The 25,768-nt window shown below is 39.3% G+C and overlaps 1 protein-coding gene across 1 annotated transcript in view; it reads right to left on the bottom strand.

Annotated features, from left to right (window-relative positions):
* The window catches only part of mthfd1l (methylenetetrahydrofolate dehydrogenase (NADP+ dependent) 1 like), a 60,099-nt gene extending 34,396 nt beyond the window's left edge, over window positions 1-25,703 (bottom strand). Inside the window, exons 1-19 of the mRNA XM_061929667.2 lie at window positions 25,328-25,703; window positions 17,535-17,619; window positions 16,992-17,042; window positions 16,846-16,899; window positions 11,981-12,105; window positions 11,734-11,834; window positions 11,522-11,658; window positions 11,278-11,380; window positions 10,974-11,035; window positions 10,800-10,897; window positions 10,545-10,718; window positions 10,332-10,468; window positions 8,854-8,900; window positions 8,615-8,722; window positions 8,465-8,539; window positions 6,141-6,243; window positions 5,522-5,598; window positions 4,592-4,732; window positions 1,843-1,911 (exon numbers count right to left, since the gene is read on the bottom strand). Coding sequence (XP_061785651.2) covers window positions 1,843-1,911; window positions 4,592-4,732; window positions 5,522-5,598; window positions 6,141-6,243; window positions 8,465-8,539; window positions 8,615-8,722; window positions 8,854-8,900; window positions 10,332-10,468; window positions 10,545-10,718; window positions 10,800-10,897; window positions 10,974-11,035; window positions 11,278-11,380; window positions 11,522-11,658; window positions 11,734-11,834; window positions 11,981-12,105; window positions 16,846-16,899; window positions 16,992-17,042; window positions 17,535-17,619; window positions 25,328-25,563 — 1,983 coding nt within the window. The 5' untranslated portion in view covers window positions 25,564-25,703. The remainder of the gene's footprint in view (window positions 1-1,842; window positions 1,912-4,591; window positions 4,733-5,521; window positions 5,599-6,140; window positions 6,244-8,464; window positions 8,540-8,614; window positions 8,723-8,853; window positions 8,901-10,331; window positions 10,469-10,544; window positions 10,719-10,799; window positions 10,898-10,973; window positions 11,036-11,277; window positions 11,381-11,521; window positions 11,659-11,733; window positions 11,835-11,980; window positions 12,106-16,845; window positions 16,900-16,991; window positions 17,043-17,534; window positions 17,620-25,327) is intronic.
* Window positions 25,704-25,768: the final 65 nt, after the last annotated feature.

Raw genomic sequence — 25,768 nt, 5'->3', positions numbered from 1 at the left:
ACACCCTAACAATTGATCAACAGTACCTTGCTATTCAGAGAGAAGAGACCGCTAAGCTTAGGGTGTCATTAGTACAAAAAGACTGAAAGAGTCACAGTAAGGCATTTTTAAGTTCACCAGGTTATTGTGCATTTTAGGTTCATCCTGAAATTTACCATGAAAGCCAAAACATTTTTTTTTATGAGTAGTGGATATATAAAAAATCAGGTCCCACTTGGGAAGATAGTAAACAACTAAAAAAATACCACAAAATGTTTACCAAAGAATGTGAGGAAAATCAATTTCCACATTTGACAATGCCTTCTCTTTGGTGCTTGTCCTCTGAACCTTGCCCTATCTGAAACAACCTGGAACAACTTGGAATACACACACAAAGCCTGTGCGCGTGTGCGTGTTTTCAAAAATCACAAGCACACAGAGGCAACAAAACAACCCAGGCGGTCTACGCTGGATGGAAAATTCATACGGAGCATGGAGGCCCCACTGGTCACGATACCAGCCCCCTGACCAGAATCACAGGAAAACCACACAGGAAACAGCTCGCACAAGAGGACCGCAGTACATCCTCCGAGAAAACAAGAAAAAGTTATCGCATCACTGCTACGTGCACATTCTGCTTAGCCTGTAGGCAAAAACAGTCAGTAAGAGGTTCCACCGCAAACACTGTGTGCAAGTTATGACTGAGCACAGTAAATTTGGCTGTGACTTTATTCTGGCCATTCACTTTACAGTCAAACCTCAACATAGGACCTGATTAACTAAACGTTTGCGTGTACCAAAACATGTGCAAACTTGATAGCACACGCAAAGCTGATCTACTAAACATTTAGCACATGTCAGAAGGATGTGCAAACTGACAGTTCCACACACGGCTGCAGGACCAGTGCTCGCGCTGCAAACAGACGATGGACAGACGAGAATCCTCCGTCCTATGTTTCCTAAATGTGTGTTTTAGACTGACAGAAATAAGAAATATTAGACATATCCTCTATTCAGGAATTATCTTTTATAATTTTATTGCTGCTGGATGATTAATGGGGCCGATTAAAATAAATGTAATTGATGGTTGTTGTTTTTAATTTAGGAAATATATTACTATAATATATCTCCTACATGAAAAGACGTCTTCCATTATGCATTTTCATGCGTTAAAGTCATTCCAGACACACAAATGCGCTAGTGATGCGATCCACAGCCTCATGCATCGAATTAAGTGTCAGTGTGCCTATGTTTCTGTTTTCTAGATTGCAATTCAGATTTTTTTTTTACAGATTATAGATGTGTGCTGCCGGTTTAACACATCGCAAACAGGTAGAAGCATGATAACATGAGTGTGCAGAAAATGATCATCTCTGTAATAAAAGCCCTGCATGGACAGTCTGCACCACTTTTCAATTGCACACGCTGTCTTAGTAGATCAGTAGTACTAGTACACGCTATTTAATTTTTTTGCACAGGCTGTTTAGCGCCTTTTATTTGGATCATAGTAAATCAGGCCCATAATGTTGTGCTTCAATGTCACACTCCAATGAAAGTTGTGTCTTTCGGACATCTGTTACAATCTCAATGAGGTGACCCGAGTTGCAGACATTTGCTCCACACGGTTTAAACTGTTCTTCAAATTGAGAGCCGGGGGAGGAAAAGGTCAATATATCATTTTTTAAGAGCTCTCTGCAGAGCACTCTCTGTCATTTGTCTGACAGCAGAGGCTGGGCGTAGGGAGGTCTTTCAATTTCCCTGTGGACCGCTGCCCTATTTATTCTACTGAGATATTCATCAGCGCAAGCTCAGCTAAGAAGGATTGTTTAAAGAAGTGTGTGGTTTACGTGGAAGACGACTCACCTCAAGGGTTTGCATCAGCGTGGGCTTGATGGCATCTTTCATTAGCACGGCCAGCGCCCCGCTCACGCCCTGACAGAAACACATTGATAAAGGTGGGGCTTGGAAATAAGAATATGCAGATACTTATTACACATTCACAAGTTAAGTACTTAGGACACCTCACAAAAGTGAGTACAACCCTCACACATCAGCAACCATTGTATTATACATAAAAGTGTTTTCAACGTGGAATTGAGCTCAGGAGTTGGCTTGACATGGCACGCCCAGTGTTGTTGCCAATCACAAGTCAGTAGGAAGGGCTTCTTTCTCGTGTTTGGAGCGATCACGAGCGGATTGAAATTGCGGTGTTCTGCAGGAAGATGGATGTACATCGCCAAAACAGACGAGTGTTTAAAAATATATAGTCACTTCAACTGGATTATAAGCGGTTGGTTCCTTCCTCCTCACCGCTTCATGTGTCGTAGCTGACGACAGTGTAAACTTGCCATCTTTTATATGTAAACATGCCAGCATATCACAAAGGATACAAAATACTTTGTCACTCAATTTGTTATTAAAACACAGGAGAACTTCCTGCAGTAGCAGCCGTATAAGTGATATTCTCCTCGGTCTCCAGTGACAGTGTGCGGCGACCACCCGCCTGCTGTACACCTGACATGGCCAAGGAGTCACAGGAACACATTTTCACAGCAATAGGTGGCAGAAAGATCGCCCGGATAAATTACTATATCCACCCACCCACCCACCTATCAATCCATTTTATATCGCTTGTCCCTTTCGGGGTCTCCACCTTATTGCAGGGCCAACACAGATAGACAGACAACCATTCACACTCACATTCACACACTAGAGCCAATTTAGTGTTGCCAATCAGCCTATCCCCAGGTGCATGTATATGGAGGTGAGAGGAAGTCGGACTACCCGAAGAACCCATGCAGTCATGGGCAGAACAGGCAAACTCCATACAGAAAGACCACTGTGCCATCGTGCTGCTCTAAATTAATATACAGTATCCATCCATCCATTTTCTACCGCTTATTCCCTTTGGGGTAACGGGGGGCGCTGGAGCCTATCTCAGCTACAATCGGGCGGAAGGCGGGGTACACCCTGGACAAGTCGCCACCTCATCGCAAGGCCAACACAGATAGACAGACAACATTCACACTCACATTCACACACTAGGGCCAATTTAGTGTTGCCAATCAACCTATCCCCAGGTGCATGTCTGTCCTCACAAAATATAAAATGAATATAAAGCATTAAAAATGCATTGGCGAAAAGGTAAATTTTGTGTCCTTGCCGCAATCTTTTTTACACTGTTAAAATCAAATGTTAGCAAGCCTGAACAACCACCTCTGTATGTCGCTTAAGTATCCACAGCCTGTAGAAATGTTCATATGTCAGCCATGAAGTTGTAGTGAGGCATCGCACATTTCCATGTCAACGCCAGTCTTAATTCATTTAATTTTTGCTGTGAAAAAGGTCGTATGCCAGGTTTTTGTAAGTAAGCAAGCTTGTTACATGAGGCCCCTGGTGCTCGTCCACCTTGCTTCATGTGAGGATGCTGCACCGGTGGTCAATTGGGTTAGGGTTTGGAGGAAACATAGGTGGCCACTCCATGACCTTCACCTTCTATTCATCTTGTGGGTGTCTGGGCTCCTTATGTGATTAAACTGCCATGTGGCTCAGTTTCCCTGAGGCAGGGAATCATGATCTCCGAGCCGCGTATAGAGAAAGTATGGCCAACTCAGTTTCATAGTTGGTTCCCAACACGGCGCCCTGTAATCACGTGAAGGGCTTTTGACAAATCATTTAGGAGATTGTCTGGCCATACTGATTGGTCAAAAGTCCTTCACTTGACGACAGGGTGCCACTAACTCTGAAATCAAGTTGGCCACACTCTCTGTAGACTGCTCTGCTCGGCTTCACGTTGGAACAGAAAATATTGAAAAGAAGGTTTCTTCTCAATGAACCGTAGCTCCCAAAGTGCCAACAGCACACATGCAGCACCAGACCGTGACCAAATCACAACCATGCTTGACTCTAAGCAGGACACAAATATATTGCAACTCACTTGGGTTGCCATATATTGAGACAATAATGGCTGTGTGTCGACTACTTTTCAGTAAACTATACTGCTATACAAGTAGTACACAGACTATTCTAAATTATAAACAAGTTGTTTTTCTACTGTACTGTTCTTTGAGATGATCTACTGTAGTAAAAATGGTTGCAAAAAGGAAGGATGTACTCACTTCTGAAAGAACAACAACAACAACAACATGAATCTACAGTCATATTCCATTGTCCACAAGTCCTATGAAGGTTGTGGTATTTTTTGGATCTTCTTCGTCAAGAAGGACTAATGCAACTTTACATGTGAACCTCGCCCAGCCCTGAAACAGATTCCACAGTTAACTATGGGAAACCACATCCAGCGGACCTTGACGGCTGGACTTGCTGAGAGGTACTTAAATGAGGTGTTTTCTTAAAAAATATAAAAATAAAATACAAGTTGTTTTGGCTGGTTCGACTGGAAATCTCCTTATGCTATTTGGAAAAATGGCACAGGTTTGTTTATCAACCAAAAAGGGATACTTTTCAAAATCATAAACACACAGTGAGGAAATGTACATTTTCCTGCAAGGTATGTGGAGTCATAGCCATGATAAAGTGACTGAGGGGTATGACAGGGGTGGTCTGTGTGCAAGTTCTCACACCCTGGGGATGCAAAAAATTAAACACCCACCAGGTCTTCTGCGGTGACGGGCTGTCCAGATCGGCTGGTCCCCACCACCATGCGTGCCAGTCTTGCTTTCATGTCCTCCAAGCTGTCTGCCAGAGCCAAGATGGCCATGATCTCGCTGGCCACCGCAATGTCAAACCCAGTCTGGATTGTGCAAAAACAATGTAAACCACAAAAAGGCACTGTTAAATCGGAAATTACACATTTTTATGGTGTTAGTGTGAAGTTTTAAAGACAAGATACTATTAAAAGAACAAACAGTTTGGAGGGTCATGGACTTTAGAATAAATCAAGTGTATAAGTCCACACTGACTTTGAAGAATGCATGCTGTAGCGACATAACTGGGGGAAAAGAACTAGTAATGAACCTGAGTGACGACTACCCGCCGAGAAGTGTATAGAAAACCAACGTCAACATAGTATAACACAACTTTCAAGCACATCAATCCACAAACGGACATAACGTTCTATTCCCACTGCCCGTTGGAATGTCCTCAGGGGCTATAGTGTATCCAGTGGAAGATGAACCAGCTGATGGCGGTAAATGTAAGCATATGCTGAACAAGTTTAGAGGCTACACCAGGTGTGTGTGTATACGTGTCATATATATATATATATATATATATATATATAATTTTGACCCTCCTTAAATATTTGCTTTCATTTAGGCTCGCTCACATGCAGGATTTTATATAGTTGTCTTTACAGCAGGGCTTTATAACAGTAAGAAGTGGCCAGGGGAATTCAGAAATACATTTTTAGGACATATTAATGATCATCTTCGGATGGTGTGCAATTTCATGAAATACCTGTTGCACAATGACAATAAAGGTTTCTATTGGGTGTTGAATAAGAATATACTACAGTGAGATGAGTGAATATCAGGAATGTCAATATTTGTCATGTGCTTATCATGCAATACAACAGACAAACCTCTCTGATTTGTCCTTTTTCAGTGCTTGCTTGTCCTACGGTGATCTTCCGCAAAAAGCGGTCGTTTGTGTCAACCACTGAAAAAGAGAACATTTATTTACTCGCAGTTTGACACAACTCCTACAGTTTACATATGGTAAACATGGATGAGATGCAAACACAGAAACGCCCAAAAAACTGTCAAGGAGCGGTGAGCCTTATCTCTTACTATGTCAAATGTTGACACACTAAGTGTTTATACTGAGCTCAGTGTACTGTAATGCTAGACATTATAACAAGTACTACTGATGTAAACTGTAATAAAAATAAAAAAAAAAACATAGGAAATGCAATCACGCCTACACAACATCAGACAATAGGAAGTCTGCTTTGAGTTTAAAAAAGACCTTCTGGTACCACTGGAATAAAGAACACAAATCTCCCACTGTCAACATAAAACCAACAGGGAAGTGGTTATTCCCATATTCATTATCCTGTCTCACATGAAAGATGAGCTACTTTATTACGGAGGATCTCTAGCTTTCAAGCAAAACAATATAGAAAATAGATGACTGAGTTATTTAATTCTTAGTAGTCATGTCAAAGAGCATGCCATAGAAGCATTACATATAGTTTTTACCCCTCTGCCAGGTAATCTTGGCGGGATCAAGATCAAGACGGACAAAAGAGCTGACTTCCTGGGGTGTCAAGGAGGCGGGGTCGGTTTTATTGATGCGAAGACGCTGTAAAGAGCAGGTACTAGGTGTGAAAAAAAATTATGTTTCTGATTAATATACACACACACATACATATATATATATATATATATATATATATATATATATATACATATATATATATACATACACATATATATATACACACACACACATATACGGTACATATATATATATATATATATATATATTAGGGATGTCCGATAATGGCTTTTTTGCAGATATTACGATATTGTCCAACTCTTAATTACCGATACCGATATCAACCGATACCGATATAAATAGTCGTGGAATTAACACATTATTATGCCTAATTTTGTTGTGATGCCCCGCTGGATGCATTAAACAATGTAACAAGGTTTTCCAAAATAAATCAACTCAAGTTATGGAAAAAAGTGCCAACATGGCACTGCCATATTTATTATTTAAGTCACAAAGTGCATTATTTTTTTAACATGCCTCAAAACAGCAGCTTGGAATGTGGGACATGCTCTCCCTGACATAATCCTGATACCCACTACAACAATGGAAACACTGTTAACTTTGACATTCACAAAGTGCTTTTTTTTTTTAAACATGCCTCAAAACAACAGCTACAAAAAAAAATGAAGACACACAGCTTCAGTCCAGAGTATACTATAAACTGGGCTCAATCTGCCCTGTTCTTAACATATTCGTATGAGTAACAAAAATGTGCAAATAAAAACAAGAAAGGCACAAAAATAAAAAACTGCTTCAGTCTAGACTAGTAGATAATACAGCCATCCTTTAAAGTGCATGAACATTAATACAACTTTTTCAGTCTAGACTAGTAGAAAACACAGCCATCCTTTAAAGTGAATGGGGAAAAAAGGTACAAAACATAAATAAAACAGCTTCACTCAGTCCAGACTATTAGTCTATTTGTGCAACAGATGAAGCTCAAAGAGTGGGCTAATTCTTTTTCTCCTTATCATCATGTGTGAGAGGTAGATTTTTCTGATTGAAAACAAGCATCTGCAAGGGGTTCTGGGTATTTGTTCTGTTGTGTTTATGTTGAGTTACGGTGCGGATGTTCTCCCGAAATGTGTTTGTCATTCTTGTTTGGTGTGGGTTCACAGTGTGGCACATATTTGTAACAGTGTTAAAGTTGTTTATACGGCCACCCTCAGTGTGACCTGTATGGCTGTTGATCAAGTATGCTTGCATTCGCGAGTGCGTGTGTCCAGCGGTAGATAGTATGTGACTGGGCCAATATGCAAAGGCAGCGCCTTCAAGGACTAATTGGCGCTCTGTACATCTTCCTGCGTCCGTGTACACAGCGGCGTTTTAGAAAGTCACAAATTTTACTTTTGGAAACCGATACCGATAATCTTGAAACCGATACCGACAATTTTCGATATTACTTTTTAAAGCATTTATCGGCCGATAATATCGGACATCCCTAATATATATATATATATATATATATATATATATATATATATATATACATATATATATATATATATATACATACATATATACACATACATACAAATATAGATATACATACATATATACATACATACATACATTTTTATACATACGTACATATATACATACATACATATATATATACATACATACATTCATTCATACACATATATATACATACATATATATATTTATATACATACGTACATACATACCATATATATATATATATATATATATATATATATACATACATACACACATACAGTACATACATACAAACGTGTATACATATACTGTATATACATACACATACATAAATATATATACATATATAAAAAAATATATACACATAAACACACATACATATACACATACATATACACATACATATATATATATATATATATATACATATATATATATATATATATACATATATATATATATATATATATATATATATATATATATATATATATATATATACACATACATACATACATACATACATACATACATACATACATACATACATATATATATATATATATATATACATACATATATATATATATATTACAATAAATCAGGAGTTCTAACTTTTCCTTTTCTTTTGTCTAAGCTGCATACATACATAAATTGTCTTCAGTTTTTGGTCATTTAAACTATTAGAAGCTTCTCAATGCAATAACTACTGTTGTGACAGGAGATGGGACATATTTACAAGGCTAACTGAGGACCTCTAGTGGAAAAATATGTTGCATCTTACATGCAGCCTGGCAATCTGGATAGGTGCAAATCTTCTTACGCCATTGACTGAAGGTACCAGCCTACTGAACAAAGCCTTTGATGGGACAAACAAAACAGGTAAACAATCCATTCATTATGTCAATGTGATACACAAAGTGAGAGGATGTACCTTGTCTGATTGGGTGGCCTCATGGAGCATCCTGGCATCAATGGCCGCTGCCACCAGGTTGTTGGCAGCAGTGATTGCATGAATGTCACCAGTCAGATGGAGGTTGAACTGGGGAGGTTAAGACATAGAATAATACTTATATTTGTATATTTGTGTCTCATCCCTCCTTGTCAAGTCTTTAGATTTATGTTTAAAGCAATGTTTTTATGAAGATATTTTTGAGGCGGTGTGTGTCCTACCTCCTCCATTGGGATGACCTGGGCATATCCCCCTCCTGCAGCTCCCCCTAGACACGACAAAAAGTAGCACAGTCAAATGGGGACCCACGCACGCGCACACACGCACGTATGCACACACGCGCACACACACACAGAGCCCTGGACTCGGAATGAACTTACATCTTACTGATGTAAAAAAAGGCATTTTCAATTTCAGAGTACACCACAAAATCACTGAGAGAACACAGACCACAAACTTGGCCTTACCATAAGTAAAGAATAATTTAAACAATTTCTGAACCAGACAGTTTTCTGGATAACTCCTGAAATCAAATCACTTGTTCCTTATCCTATTTTGGACATTTCTTGAAAGTTTAATTCAAATCTACACATATCCTTTTTAGTGGTGTTGCCAACTAACCAACAGACAAACAGACACCAGCCATTACAAAGTAAACACCACTGGATTATTGTTGATATACATATTTATACACCCCAAAAGAAGAGCTGCACAAAACATTTTGCCTTTTTATCCTTAAATTAAAACAAATGTAACATGCTTATGCTGGTCAAAAAGGTACTATATCACATATGACAGAAACATGTGCAATTGCGGTATATAAAATACAATCCAACCTGAAAGGTAAAAACAAATAAACATTCATTTTGTACCAAACTGCAATCCAACTTAGTGACAACAAGTGGTAACAGAAAAAAACAATGACCAACACGTTCAGCAAAAGGAGTATTCAGAGCCACTGGACACTCTAGCCAATGATATGATGCAGTTTACACGTGTTTATTTACGTAGTCAATCCATGTCAATAACAACATGTAATGCGTACATGCTATTGATGTACATACGAGCTGTCCTGTTTTGCAGATATGCAAGAAAACCCCTTATTATGGCGAAACGAATTGGCAGTGGCACATCCATAGATATGAGTAGGTAGATAGATGGTACACGCTCCTTTGAGCTTTGTGCCTATGGTGAGGGTAAGCTAGTAGGGGCAAGATGCTAGGGTATTCCATGGTTGGAGAAGGCACAAAAACAACAATAATGCCTGCATATGGTCTAAAAAGAAAATGTCAAGAGTTTAAATTATGAAAATTACTGCTATAATTTTGTTATTTTAATAACCTGTGTAACTTGTTAGGATATTGGACAGGTGTGATACTTATGTGGCCGCAGTGTGCATATGTCATCTGCTCACATTTTGTGAGCAGATTACATAATCCTGTTTCTTTTAAAGACATACAGTAAAAAAATGATGCTGCAAAAATGCTAAACTGAACTCATGGGCTGGTCTGATGTCAATCTCGGGCTGGGTTTAGTTAATGGCCAACAGTTAAATAACACTGTTCTTAAGGTGTACAAATTTGCAAACTGCAATCAGTATATTAAACATACAGTATAGGATATATCTAATTAGATGTACCAACATGTTGTGGACTGAGTGTATACGTTTAGTTGAAGAAACAAGTCATAAACTGCTTACCTTTAACCCCAAACGTAGGTCCCTGGGAGGGCTGGCGTAGACAAGCGAAAGAGTTGAGCTTCAGGTGAGCAGACAGGGCCTGGACTAAGCCGATGGTCACCGTGCTCTTACCTTCGCCAAGCGGGGTGGGAGTTATACTGAAAAATGTTTTTAAAAAATTACATTTCACATTAGCATGAATATCACAACGATTTAATGATGAGATTAACCCACCCAGCCACCAGTACATATTTCCCATCAGGCTGTGCTTGGAGGCGGTTTAAGAGGGAAAGGCGGACTTTTGCTTTGCTCCTGCCGTACGCTTCAAGTTCTTCTGGCAACAAGCCAATCTCCTCTGCAAGCTGCTCCACTGGCTTGGGAGTCTGAGCTCTGGAGATCTCAATGTCACTGGGGAACACAATTAAACCAAAATGGACATAATACTTATTGTGACCATGACACTAAATGTAATTGATTGTTAATACATACCTTGGTACCAGCGTCAGAGGCTGCAGTTTGAGACTACGCAATCGCCATGCTCGGTATTGTTGCTCCTGGAGTCTCCGACTGCTGCTGTGCACCACATTCTTATAGACAAAAAGCACACCAATGGTCAAAACAAGAAAAAAAACTAAAGTGCTGATAAATAAAAGAAAATGACACCTGTATTCTGTACGCTGCTGTGAGAGTCGCTAACCCGCACTTTGAGGACATCTCGGAAGTATCTGACAATACAAAAATTGACATGAAAGCTTTCAGTGCTACCTACTAACAAAAAACTCAAAATAATCATATATTTAAGTGATAGAAAAAAACTATACCTGCTACATATTCATAAGACAGCAGACTGAACTATTGAGGATTGGATTGTGTCTTAATAAGTGGTGTAATTCAACCCTTGCATGCAACCCATTAATTGAAAACAAGCTTTAACACAGTTAGTTTTTAAACAGTCAATTTATAGTACCTGTGTCTAGGGTGGGCTCTAATTGGATGACAGCAGTCCCTGGCCTGATCCAAGTGGGCAGGACGTCGACACCTACTAGCACCAAAGCATCAGCTTCCATTACCTGGAAAATAATAACATGGGTATAATTAAGAACGAGGACAGCAAGCTACCAATAAGCACATACCTTATTGGCCCGAATATACTTCAAAACCACCATGAATATAATATTTTTTGATAAACCAGTCGAAAGATAACTATGCACCTGTTTCTGTAGATTCTTGTCATGTGGGTGAGTTTTAAAAGTTGTCATTCCACTTCTCTCTATCATGCATTGCAGAGCCACTCCAAGGGCTCCTTCAGTGCCAATCATTAACACGGTTCTTCCTTCTAAAGGAGCGTCTGTGACAAAATATTTGAAATCATATTTTTGAGCACATGACCCATAAATGAAGAATACATGCAGTATCAACTCACCATGTTTCTGCAAAAGATCCACAACAGCGCTGGCTATTGGCAGTGTAAAACCTTTGCTTAGATCTCCTTGCACCAAACGACCCAAATTCAAATATGTTATCCTATCACAAGAGGAAAGATATAAGCACAGTTAATTGAAGTTGTCTTTGTAACATGCATTAAGGAATGCACTTAAATGACCATCAGATAGTTGAGTGGACATAGTGGGGATGCCCTCTTTAATGACCCAAAATGTGCAGGTTTTTACCCATCTATGTCCTTATCTGGCTTGAGAGTGTTGAGTACTCGACTGGTGAGGTTTGCAGGGGGAAGGTGGAGGTAGACGCCGTGCACCCTGGGGTCCTCATTTAGTTTCAACACTTGCTCGACAAGCTGTTCATGTGGACATAGAAACAAACATGTTATTGTGACACAGCTACTATTAATAGACAGCAATTTAAAAAAAGCAAAAAACTTGGTAGGAAATAAAATAATGCCATATGCAGGGATTGCGATATGAATCACCTTCAGTTGGCTTAGCAATTCCCTGCAGCTGTGTTTTTACACAAGTGTTTGTCCATATCCGGGTTTTTTTTTAATGCAGGTGTGGAGGAACTCGGATAGGGCAACGCACACCAATTGTTGTAGTACTCAAAGTTCAGTATATGGTAGTCGTAGATTTCAGAATTCAATCAAAATTTGAGAGGAAAATGCCCCCAAAGAACCACAAAACTTCGGAATTCAAAACTCCCGCACCTCAAAGGATTTACTTCGGACTTTATTTTGCAAGGGGCGCTAAGAGAACTGTGTGACAAAAAAACAAATATCCACAGGAAGTTAAGTAAGAAACGTTGGCACCTGTTAACTTAAAAGTACCAGTAGAAGAACAAGTTGCCTCCATATTAAAGCTATATATCTGATTTATAACATTGAAAGACTTACAAAGTTTGCTAGTAAATAGATATGATCAAAACAGTATCAATCTCACTGAGATTCCCGAGCCATTTTGAAATTGGAGCATTGTGTGATGTTTAGACGGTATTTTCACATACTTTGCTGATTGGAAATGGTTTAATGAATACATTGAAACACAATGAAGCATATAATGTCAACTTATTTTTCCATTGTACTGGTACTTGAAGGTAGTACTTCTTAAACAGTAGGGGGCTGCCATAAGGTGTTCGAAGAGGCGTGAGCGGTTATGTGTACAGAGCTGACAGAGGAGAGCGAGAGAGACGTTTGTGACAAGAAGCAAAAGAAAACGGAGTAGGCTTCAGAGGATAGGAAAATAACCGCCGATAAGGGGGAAAAAAAGATCAGGAAATACGACAAAGCATATACCGCTCTTGGATTTACCAAAAATACTGTAGAAAATTGGGGTAGGCCGGTGTGTTTAATTCCTACAAACTCTGGCAGCATGAAACCGAGCATCTAGAAACCTTACACCTCAGTTATTTTGCAAAAAAAAACAACACACAAGTTTTTGTTAGTGTGGCGACAGTAAAAAAAAAAAAAAAAGAAACACTGTTACAATGCTCGCACAAAGTTGCCCACCACGTCAAAGGTACACAATGTTGTATGCTGTACCTTTTTAAAAGAAGAATATGCTAACAAGTTACCAATGCTTAAAACATTACTGTTTTAAGTTTATAAAAATGCACACCTTAAACCCCGTGAAACCCCACTTTTTTATGTTTTGAGAATCACACAGATTGAGCAGTCTGTGTTTGAATGTTATAATTGTCGGCTAATAAATTTAACTTGGAAACTGTTTCAGGTGTTTCAGATAACTTTATTAATCTATACTGAAAATCAGGTGATCATATGCAGAATGCTGGTGCTGGCAATACGTTACCGTAGGGCGATATATGATCATGATCAATGTTTGGGATTAATTTCAGTTTGGTCACGGTGATCAGCTGTTACCATAATTACCTCAAACATGGGGGAAAATGTCTATTATAAGATACCGCAGCAGTAAACAGTAGGGAAGCAATGGTGCTCGGTATAATCCTGCATGGGAAAATCCGCCTTTATCTTCCCCCTTACAAAGCTAGAAGTGCAGTCCAGAAAAACAAAATAAATAAATATGGCAGGCTAACAAGCACAGACAGACAGATCCGAAAGCGCCTGATAGTGTCAGACAAAGGTCTGCTGGAGTGGAAGAAGATGTACTTCAAGCTGAGTCGATGCTATCCTCAACAAGAGCAATACAGCGACACTTTGCACTTCTGCGCACATTGTCACAAACACAGCATTTAAAAGGAGCAGCAACTTCAGTGACAGACTTCAGTCCCACTGACTGCTTGAGCTCATGTTGTGGTGTGTGCAGTAATCCTGCCCTGAATACGGTCTCACGGGCAGGCACAGAATGTCTTAGTCTATTGGTCCCAACAGGGAGAATAAACACATCTACTAGTTCAATCAGGAAAAAAAGTAATTTTATATTCAAATATTTTTAAGCTGACTTTTTGTTTATGTGTTTGGTCTGATTTAATTAATGAGACACTTGAAAAAACATTTTGTTCCTGAAATAATCATTAAACATGTTTTATATGTTGGTACATGTTATTTTACAATATCAAAAAATCAAACTGCACTTTAATGTATTTTCATTAAATATAAGACTTGTCCAGGGTGTACCCTGCTTTCCGCCCGAATGCAGCTGAGATAGGCTCCAGCACCCACGCGACCCCGAACGGGACAAGCGATTTTTTTAATTCAAAATCTGGGTCATTGCTTGCTTTTTGCCAAAGCACAGGTGAAAAGCACTGATGTATACAAGTCATCAAAGAATACAAATAATAATATATATTTGAAAGTGTTGTTCAGTAAATGTTTACTTGAAAACAGACTTATAGTATTCAGTACACCACTTGTTTACTGCAGAATGAAGTCTGTGATGGCAAGCAAAACAACAAAAGAACTTTGAGAGGAAAAATAGTTGTCTTTAGATTCCCAAAACATAATGAAAAAGAAGTGAAACCGTGGCCCTAAAACCAAGGTACGGACCGTAGTGTGGGTCACTTGTACAGTTGCACCTCTAGTAAACACAATCACAGATATGAACAAAATGACAGTTGTCAGCAGTTAGCATATACTGTATTATAATCCAACTTTAATTTAAAAAAAAAACAACATCTTGATATTAACCGAGATCGAATGATATGAAAAAAATTATAATTTTCTTTGCCATATCGCTCAGCCCTACATTACAGTTAATACGGTTTTAGGATGGCAACCCTGGAACAGATTATTCCTATGGAAAAATCACAGTATAATCAGCCTGAACGCTCCTAAAGTACCAGTAGAATGTAAAAACAAGTTGCCTCTATAATGAAGCTATATATTTAATTTATGACACCAAAAGACTTACAAAGTTTGTGAGTAAATAGATATGATCTAAATAGTATCAATCTCACGGATATTCCTGGACCATTTTGAGAAATAATGAGCAGGCAAATCACGTGATAGGAATCAGAGATCCCTTCCCCATCAACAACAATGCTAATAAGCAGACTTTGTGAGAGAGAACAACAATCACTTCGGGAGAAATATGATCCAGAACCTTGTATTTTTGAGCCCGATCACAAAGAGGATGAGCAATAAATTTTAGAAGCTGAGTGCTAAACAGATGTATCTTTATTGAAACACTATAAAATCAGCACCATTGCTAGGTGCTAAACTTACAAATTAACCATAATAAACCATAATAAATCAAACACTTAATGTACAATTTACTACTCTCGCTGGGATGCCGACTGACGGGACGCTCAGATAATCTCGTTTAGATGAAAAATCAATCACAATCCTCACAAAGGGTTAAAAAAAGGTTGCTGCAACTACCGTCTTTTTGTGTCTTTTTGGTCATCTCAGGGGATGTCAAAATCGACCAGTTTCTCGGTCCATGACCACATGTGTTTATTACCAGGTGAGAGATGCCAAATTATAATCTAGAATTAACTTTTACCAAGTGTGAGACTAAGCAGAAGCAACCACCCCCTCAATGTGTCAACAATAGCAGCGTAAGCTAGCAATAGCTCACTGCTATCAATGCGCCACTAAAACAGGCCATCTGCGTTAGCGCTTGTAATAACAATATCACTATTATTTGGTTAATATTCAGGTCATGATAGAATATTGTTGGCAGTTTCTGCTTGCAATAAAGGACCCTCGATCTGTTGACTCAATTGTTAGCTTTTTATTTACAATTTCGAATGCATAAAAAAAGGCCAAGCATATGTGTTCTTGTCTTACATAAAGATTGTGAATGATAGACAGCACATCTCCTTCTAATTTGTGCATATTTCCAGAATGTGCAGAGGTGTTCCCATTCTGACGTCATCAAACATCAATCTACGGAAATTTCCAAAGATATTCGAAACGGAATATTCAATATTCTTAAATTGTGGCATTTTGTGATGTTTAAATGGTATTTTTACATACTTTGCGGAGTCTAATTTAATTTGAAGTTAAAGTTAAAGTACCAATGATTGTCACACAACACTAGGTGTGGTGAAATTTGTCCTCTGCATTTGACCCATTCCCTTGATCACATCCTGGGAGGTGAGGTGAGCAGTGGGCAGCAGTGGTTCCGCGCCTGGGAGTCATTTTGGTGATTTAACCCCCAATTCCAACCCTTGATGCTGAGTGCCAAGCAGGGAGGTAATGGGTCCCATTTTTATAGTCTTTGGTATGACTCGGCCGGGGTTTGAATTCACAACCTACCGATCTCAGGGCGGACACTCTAACCACTAGGCCACTGAGTAGGTACAATTAGATATGGTTTATGCATACAGTGAAACACAATTAAGCATATAAAGTCAACTTATTTTTCCATTCTAGTGGTACTTTAACACTCATAAGAACTTTGAAAAGGCTTAAGGACAAATACATGACCATGACAAGGGTCTGGATCTAATAGGAAGTAAATATTCGTCTCATGTGAGTGGCAAGTGACTCACAGCAGGGCAAATTGCTAATTGAATTTTGCACTTCAGATGTCAAGGATCACATGGCATGCAAACAACCAGGGAGTGCTTAATCGTGTACAAACTTGCCGAACAACAGAGGCGGTTCAGGAGGCCTCTGAATGTCTTTTCGTGCATTTTTTTGTTGACAAGCTTTACTTACATCATCCTCGCTGCAATCCTTGGCCAGACAAATCTGAGTGACATTTATTCCAACCTGTGGGTGATATAGGAAGAGATCATCAGCTTGACACTTTATAGAAAGGTTGAATCACAGGAGGTGTTCTGTTCACACAACCAGAGAAATACCTTTGCTGCTATTTTTTTATTGATCTCCAACAGGCTGTCGTCTTCACCCGCCTTTGTAATAGAAATAACACAGTACACAATGAGTGGAGATAGTAACAAAAACAGATAAATTATTTTTAATCTTAACCGTAATCTTTGATTAGTTCTGGTGTACCTAGTACAATACTTGCTGTACATATGTACCAATTCAGACCTACACTGTTCCAATGTCAATTTCTCTGATGATGCAATTGTTGATGACTGAAGTGTTGATACCAACCAAACTTAACCCCCCCCTCCATATCCCACACCCCAGATTGTAAATAATGTAAATAATTCAATTTATATACTGTGATGATTATCTTGTGTGATGACTGTATTTTGAAAATAGTATATATCTGCATCACGAATCAATTTAAGTGGACCCCGACTTAAACAACTTGAAAAACTTATTCAGGTTTTACCATTTAGTGGTCAATTGTACGGAATATGTACTTCACTGTGCAATCTACTGATAAAAGTTTCAATCAATCAATCAAAAACACTGTAAACACCACGTTGTACCTGTACAATGGCAAGCAAAGGCTGCACTCCTGGATTACTTCTCTGCAAGGCCACGATTGCCTCCTTGGTACTCTGAACCACATCCCTGTGATAGCAAAAACAAGAAATTATTGTTTTTATTTCCAGCAAAAAAGGCTTGAATATTCACACAGCATGTATATACATATGTACTGTACATATACATATACATAAATACATGTACATACAGTACTTACATACATACATACATACATACATACTGAGCGTGTTAGCGCGTATAATGATAATATCACTCCTATTTGGTTAATTTTCAGGTCACGACATGTTAATGGAGTATTGTTGGCGGTTTCCGGATGTTTTTTAGGGGGTATAATGGGCGCAATAGAAGACCCTCTATCTGTTGACTCAATTGTTGGCTATTTACTTACAATTTTAAATGCCTAAAAAAGCTAAGCATATGTGCTCTTGTCTTACATAGGGATTGTGAATGATAAACAGCACATCTGTTTCCAATGTTTGCATATTTCCAGTATGACTGATGTAATAATATGGTCAGAGTGCATAAGCGTTACTCCAGTGACGTAGAATCTACGGAAATTGCTGAATATATTCGGAGCGGCATATTCAAATTGGCCGACTGAATATGTGGCATTTTGTGATGTATGTTCAGACGGTATTTTCACATACTTTGCGGATTGTAAATACATTTGGATATGGTGTAATGGATACAAAGAAACACAATTAAGCATATAAAGTCTACTTGTTTTTCCACTCTACTGGTACTTTCAGCCACAAAATACACGACCAACACAACGGAAGTTAAAGCGACGCAACTACTTCCGGAACACAAAAACACTAAGCAACAGATCAGCCAAAGAAAAGTCATTCCATCACAAACAAATAAATACAAGACATGGATCAAAGAGGCTATGGACATCAGAAAGTAAGGGGCCAACGCCATCAACAGGGATGTGGGGGCATAAATGCTTACGTACACCCAGGACGCAGTCCGTCATCGGCGACGTCAGGGCGGAGAACAGATACTGTATAGTCGGGTAGGGGAACTTTGTTTAACAGTTAAAGGGGAATTGCACTTTTTGGGGGGAATTTTACATATCATTCACAATCATTATAAAAGAAATGACGATAGATGTATATATTTTTTTAATGCATTCTAACTCGTAAATAAACGTAAGGGAGGCCCTCTGTTCCGCCCATAAAACCCAATACAAAAAACACCCAAAAAGCACAAACAACTTGAATATTAACCAAGTATTAATGATATTGTTATTATAAGTGCTAACACAGACAAACTATTTATAGCGGCGCCGTGATCGCGAGCTTGTGCGCCAATGTTGATATGATCGACTGACGAGCTGCTTCCTCGTTTTCTTTCTCGTCAAACTTTATTGTAGATCATAAATCATGCCTCCTACCTGGATAGTAGAAGGACGAAGACGCATTCCAGCGAGTTGATACACTTTGACAGCCAATATAGACCCGATACGAAAAGACATTTGGTTCCACCCCCCTTTTCTTCACGAGGATTATTCTTCATCTAAACGGGAATATAACTAGATTCTAGCAGTCGGCATCCTAATGACAGCATACCTTGTACAGTAAGTGATGTTTCATTATGTTTGTTGGGTCTCATGAAGTCTGCAATGAGTAATAATCAAAGATGCTGAAAAAAAAAAGCGAATGTTGTGATTTTTTTTCCGCCTATGCTTAAAAACAGCAAAATACATAAATATTTAATATTAATATAAATGTGCCTGTTACTACCTTACATATATACTTACAGCATGTATATAAAACCTTATAGGAGGTATTTGGATGTTTCTAAGAGTTTTATAGGCAGAATAGAGCGGATCCCATAGGCTCCATTGTAAGCAGACTTTTGATCGCATTTATTTACTATTTAGAATGCCATCCATCCATCCATTTTCTACCGCTTAGTCCCTTCGGGGTCGCGGGGGGCGCTGGAGCCTATCTCAGCTACAATCGGGCGGAATGCGGGGTACACCCTGGACAAGTCGCCACCTCATCACAGGGCCAACACAGATAGACAGACAACATTCACACTCACATTCACACACTAGGGCCAATTTAGTGTTGCCAATCAACCTATCCCCAGGTGCATGTCTTTGGAGGTGGGAGGAAGCCGGAGTACCCGGAGGGAACCTACACAGTCACGGGGAGAACATGCAAACTCCACACAGAAAGATCCCGAGGCCGGAATTGAACTCACGACTACTCAGGACCTTCGTATTGTGAGGCAGACGCACTAACCCTTCTGCCACCGTGCTGCCTATTTAGAATATAATTTTAAAAAATGATACGTCGTCATGTCTTTCATAATAATTTGTTTACAACAGGCAAAATTCCAAAAAATACGCAGTTCCCCTTTAAATCTACTGTTAAATGTAATTAGTGCAGTTCTATTGAAAATGTATTAAATGTTGAAAATGAGAGCAGAAAAGGTTTCCTGTTAATTCAACCTAAAGTGTTGGTTGCACTTTATTCAAATAAGATGTGAATGCATTGGTCATTATTGTTGTATATTTGCTTGTTTCTAACCATAATTAATTTAGATCTAATTCCCTTACAAGAAATAACAGGAATATAGGAAACTTCACTTGCACTGTTCAATATTCAGTATTTATTTCACAGTCATACTAATTTACTGTTTTATTTTTTTTGTTAAAAAGTTACTGATTCGATTTTAACTCATAAGCCTCGTGTACGTGGGCAAAGTTTATTAAATCTGATCATAATTCGGATTAGAATGTTACTGTGAACATGGACCCTGAAAAAAAGATCTGATTATGACGTACATTTTTATGCATCACACCTTATATCGGAATACTTTACTTTGACATGCTGTAATAGGAAAGGTGTGTTATTGTTTGTGCTATGGCGCCATCTTTTGGACAAGTTTGTTCACTGCAGGTGCGGATGAAGAAGCAGTGACTTCCGCTGTAAATTAACATGGCTTTGTGCATTTCTGCTTGTCCGACGTCACGGTATTAATTTATAATTAAAAACAATTCTGTTCACTGCTTTTGTTTTACCTCTCTTTTTAAAATGGAGCTGTTCTCTGCCTTTTATGTTGCGATATGTTCATGTTATGACACTGTGTATGTGTTTGAGGCTAGCAGTTAGCACTTAGAATAGCTGTAATGTCGTGAATAAAACAGCTTGTTAAGACGACAACTGGATACCTTCTTTTATTGTTCCATCGGCACATGACACTCCAAACCGTACTTTGGTTTTTGCTTGTCTCGTTTTAAAGAAACAAACTCAACAACATATAACGCTACATCTGTACATGTTCAATGAGGGGAGACAGCAGCAAGACAATCGCTTAATTCTGGGACGGCGTGGCGCAGTGGAAGAGTGGCCGTGCGCGACCCGAGGGTCCCTGGTTCAATCCCCACCTAGTACCAACCTCGTCATGTCCGTTGTGTCCTGAGCAAGACACTTCACCCTTGCTCCTGATGGGTGCTGGTTAGCGCCTTGCATGGCAGCTCCCTCCATCAGTGTGTGAATGTGTGTGTGAATGGGTAAATGTGGAAGTAGTGTCAAAGCGCTTTGAGTACCTTGAAGGTAGAAAAGCGCTATACAAGTACAACCCATTTATCATTTATTTATTTATCATTTAATTCTGAGACTAATACATTTAGTCCCTGTTCCCCCAAAGTATAGCTGACGTCACAGACTTGCGGAGTAAAGATCATTTCAACCCGAATTTCGGAAGAAGTGTTTTCATGCGCTCCAATCCGAACGACTATTGCCATAAACCACCCGTCTCGATCGGAATGAAATTTTGATCCGAATGTGTGTGATCGGGTCAGAATATTCCAAAAGATGTGTTTATGCCTGCACAGTGGCCTTTTGGTTAGAGTGTCCGCCCTTAGTGAGTTCAAACCCCGGCCGAGTCATACCAAAGACTATAAAAATGGGACCCGTTACCTCCCTGCTTGGCACTCAGCATCAAGGGTTGGAATTGGGGGTTAAATCACCAATATGATTCCCGAGCACTGCTGCTCACTGCTCCCCTCACCTGCCAGGGGGTGGAACAAGGGGATGGGTCAAATGCAGTGGATAATTTTACCACACCGTGTGTGTGTGTGACTATCAGTGGTACTTTAACTTTAACTTTACATGAAGCATTTTGATTCTGGTTTGGCTTCTAATCCAAATAAATGTGTCCATGTGCACATATCTACTGAATTGTTTCGGGTGGTATCGTTCTAAAAAAAAGTGTGTAATATTATTATTATCGTATCGGCAACCACAAATTCTGAATCGGATCAAATCATTGTTGAAATGAATCGTCACACCCGTATTACAAATCAATTTGGGGACAAGCATAGGATAAACATTAAAAATGGCTAAAGGCTTTTTTATGGCTTACATAAAATAAGTAAATAACGTGATACAGTACGCCTCTCCGTTCTGTAGTCTGGAAAGATACCAGTTTACATACCAAGCTATTAGCCGACTAAATGGTATGGTTTATTTACACGGCAAAGCCATACGTTTAATGAATGACTAACTGACCGAGTACCTGGATGAATGCATGCACGACTTAAAAAGGTCCGTCACAAATTAAGTGTGTGTCCTTTCGACCTTACCTTGGGACTGAGGATGGTACACCGTGCTGAACCTATGTTCGAGTCCGAGAGCATTTTCGACCAAGGCTAAGTGGGTGTTTTTAAAATGGATATTGTTTTCTGATCTAATCTTTTTAGGGAAACCATGTCGTGGTATGAGGTCATTCACGAGCCATTTAATAACTGATTTTGCATCATCCTTAGAGGTTGGGGTTGCTTCCGACCAACCACTGTAATTGTCAACAAGACACTGGTCAATCCCAAGTTTTTTCGGATGACATATATGTTGAGTAAGAAGGACCACTGAGACAGAATAGCAATATTATCAAGTTTTACTAAAGCTTTAGAAACCAGCCCTCACAATGCTATGATAGCAGCATCAAGAAGCGGTCTGAAAATCAAACGAAAAGAGTCAGCTTATTTAGTAGGAAAACAGCCCTCTCCCGCCCAGAAAGAAATACAGCCTTATTGTTCTAAACCAGGGGTCTCAAACTCAATTTACCTGGGGGCCACTGGATGCAGAAACTGGGTGAGTCTGGGCTGCAAGAAAAGATTTCTTAAAAAAATCTAACATGCACTTTTTAATGAATTCACCTTCTTTGAATGGCTATCCCACCGTAGCAACATACTTGCCAACCCTCCCGATTTTTCCGGGAGACTCACGAATTTCAGTGGCCCTCCCGACCATCTCCCGGGGCAACCATTCTCCCGAATTTGTCCCGATTTTCACCCAGACAACAACATTAAGGGCGTGCTGTGATAACACCACCTTTAACGTCCTCTACAACCTGTCGCCGCGTCCGCTTTATCACCATACAAACAACGTGCCGGCCCAGACACATGTTGTATGAGGCTTCTGAAGACACACGTAAGTGACTGCATGACATACTTGGTCAACAGCCATACAGGTCACACTGACGGTGGCCGTATAAACAACTTTATCACTGTTACAAATATGCGCCACACTGTAAACCCACACAAACAAGAATGACAAACACATTTCGGGAGAACATCCGCACCGTAACACAACATAAACACAACAGAACAAATACCCAGAACACCTTGCTGCCCTAACTCTTCCAGGTTACAATATACACCCCCGCTACCACCAAAAAATAATAAAACAATATTTTTGCATCTGACAAAAAACACCCACAAACGCTAGCTTACTCTAATAAAAATGCTTGTTTGTTATAGTTTAAAAATCTTTCTTTTTTTAAAAGGCTGGTTTCCGCTGGAGACATGTGTCTGCTAGCTTGAGCGCGCCCACTTGGCGAGTCAGAGTACTACTGAGGCATTTAAGTGCAAGTTAACAATATATCGCCCCCTACCTTGAGGCAGAGGTACTTGCTGTCTCATGGCCAATTTTTCCAGTACCTTTCAAAAGGCAAAAAACAGTGTGAATCCATCCATAGCCTTGTTGTTTGAGGTCACCAAATGCTGTCTGTAGGAAAAATATGGAAAATCTGCTAAAACCTAAGCCTACCACTGAACCAGCAGCTATCATTAACTGAATGGGGCATAGAAAATGAAGCAGTGTTTCTATAGACTATTCAATGTAATTGGTGTTTGCAAGAGTGTCTCCATTTGCGTTGTTTTTCAAATTTCTTGTTTTTTTCTTACTTACAGCACTCAATGACATCGAACAGCACAGATTTATTCACACCGTATTTGTGCTTGTAAACTGCATAATGTGATATAAATACACGTACCCTCAAAATGTCAATTTCACTCATTTATTAACAAAACTGTTCCACATTAATATAAGAATAAATTAAATGAAAATATTTTGTTTGTTCCACATTACCTCAGTCACCTTTCATTAAGCACATCTAGCCTTATAACTGTGGCTTTGATAAGAAATGAACAAAAAGACAAAAGTTAACTTTTTTTGCTTTCACTGAGGTAGCCAGACAAGTTAAGTAAACAACGAAAATAATCGAGCAAGAAATGCATACAACCATGTTGTGTAAAAACTACAAAATCATTCATATTAACTCAGCTCTTAAGTTGTGAAAAAGGTTACAAATCATACATTACATGACCTTCACAGTACAAACAACTCCAATAATGTAACCATTTTAATGCAATTAACCAAAACGACAAAATGTAACTTGTTTGATTTAACTGAGGTAGTCAGACAAGTTAAGTAGACAACAAAAATAATGGAGCAAAAAATACATCGAACCATGTTGGATTTCCTTTTTGCATACTTTGCAGCAGGCTACACGTGGATTTGGTCCACGTTGTATCCAAAGTTTGTATTTGTCATTTTCCCTCCACTGTTCATTAAAACGACAACATGATGGGCCGATGCACCACTGTCCTCTTGGGGGCGACACAGAACAGAGCTGTATATACGGCATGACAACAACCTAATGTAAGGGCTTGTGCCAAGCCAACAGATCAAGCGTGTAGCTTTCATTTTTACAGAAAATTATTACTTTTTTTCCATTTTACAATTAGCCTATTGAGTCGAGAAATATGATGAACATTTCCAAGCATTTCACTCAAATTCAAGCATTTTTCAAACTTTGAAAACACAACATTAAAATCCAAACATTTAAGGTTTTTAAGCACCTGTACGAACCCTGTATTTTGATCAGGAAGCACAGGATTTCCGCTATTTTGACCATGAAAATTATCAAAATATACAGGAACCACACCAAAATCCCATAGAAAGCATAGACCAAAAGAGAAATATTCAAACTTATTTTATTACTTCGTTTTTGAAGATCTCATGGTTAAGCCACCTGGTGGCCAGGTGAGGCACGGCCTCACCTTGCCTCCCCTGAAAGCACGCCACTGCCCAATTATACACATTCCAGCGCCTTCAAGGTGAAACACAGAGTTTACGAGCGGAAATTAAGATAAAGACCCAAAGTGTTCACATGGGAAAATATTAGCTGATTTAAACACGACTATGGACTAAAAAAGAACACTTAAAAATATCTCATTCTCAGAATAATAAACTTCCATCATTGGTGATTTTATCAACCATGTAGACGGCAAGTTGCATCAGCTCCCGGCGGGGGCAACGCTTTTAACCAGACCCACGCCAGATAACATGTGCGTAGGCGCCGACCCAAACGCCACATTTACACCGGAAGTGTCGACAATGAGATATTAAAACATAATTAGACGTTTTCGTCATACACTAAATCCATCGCTAAAATCACTTATTTTCATCCTTACCTCAGAGATTGGTCGAAGTTGGTGCGTTTGTGTGACTGCTTCCCAAAGTTGTCGAGCAGTTTCGCGTTGGTGCCACTGTTAGCCGGGGCGCTCATCGCTCGGTAGGCAAGCCGGGTATGTGCTACACTGGTCGGTGTGCATCTCCGCGTTAACCCGCTGACCCTGCTTCCGTGACAAGCGTGATGCATCCGAACAGTAGCGTTGGCGCAAGCACCGCGAATGGCGGATAACTTCATACTTGCTCGTTTTCTGTTCAATTTAACGATCGTTTATAACTTGTTGCTTCCGCCCGGTTTGTTGTGTGGTGCTAGCCAAATTAGCCACTGGATAAAAAACAAGAAACAGGGTCCTGATGGAGATATGGCGACTTCACGGAACGTAGGAAATGGGACATTTATGGTTGTGACTAAACGCGAATGATGGGCATAGCACCAATACCTG

This window comes from Nerophis lumbriciformis, linkage group LG34, assembly GCF_033978685.3.
Source record: "Nerophis lumbriciformis linkage group LG34, RoL_Nlum_v2.1, whole genome shotgun sequence".
NCBI lineage: Eukaryota > Metazoa > Chordata > Actinopteri > Syngnathiformes > Syngnathidae > Nerophis > Nerophis lumbriciformis.
The sequence above is the reverse complement of the archived record's forward strand: the minus strand, read 5'-3'. Positions and strand labels throughout refer to the sequence as shown.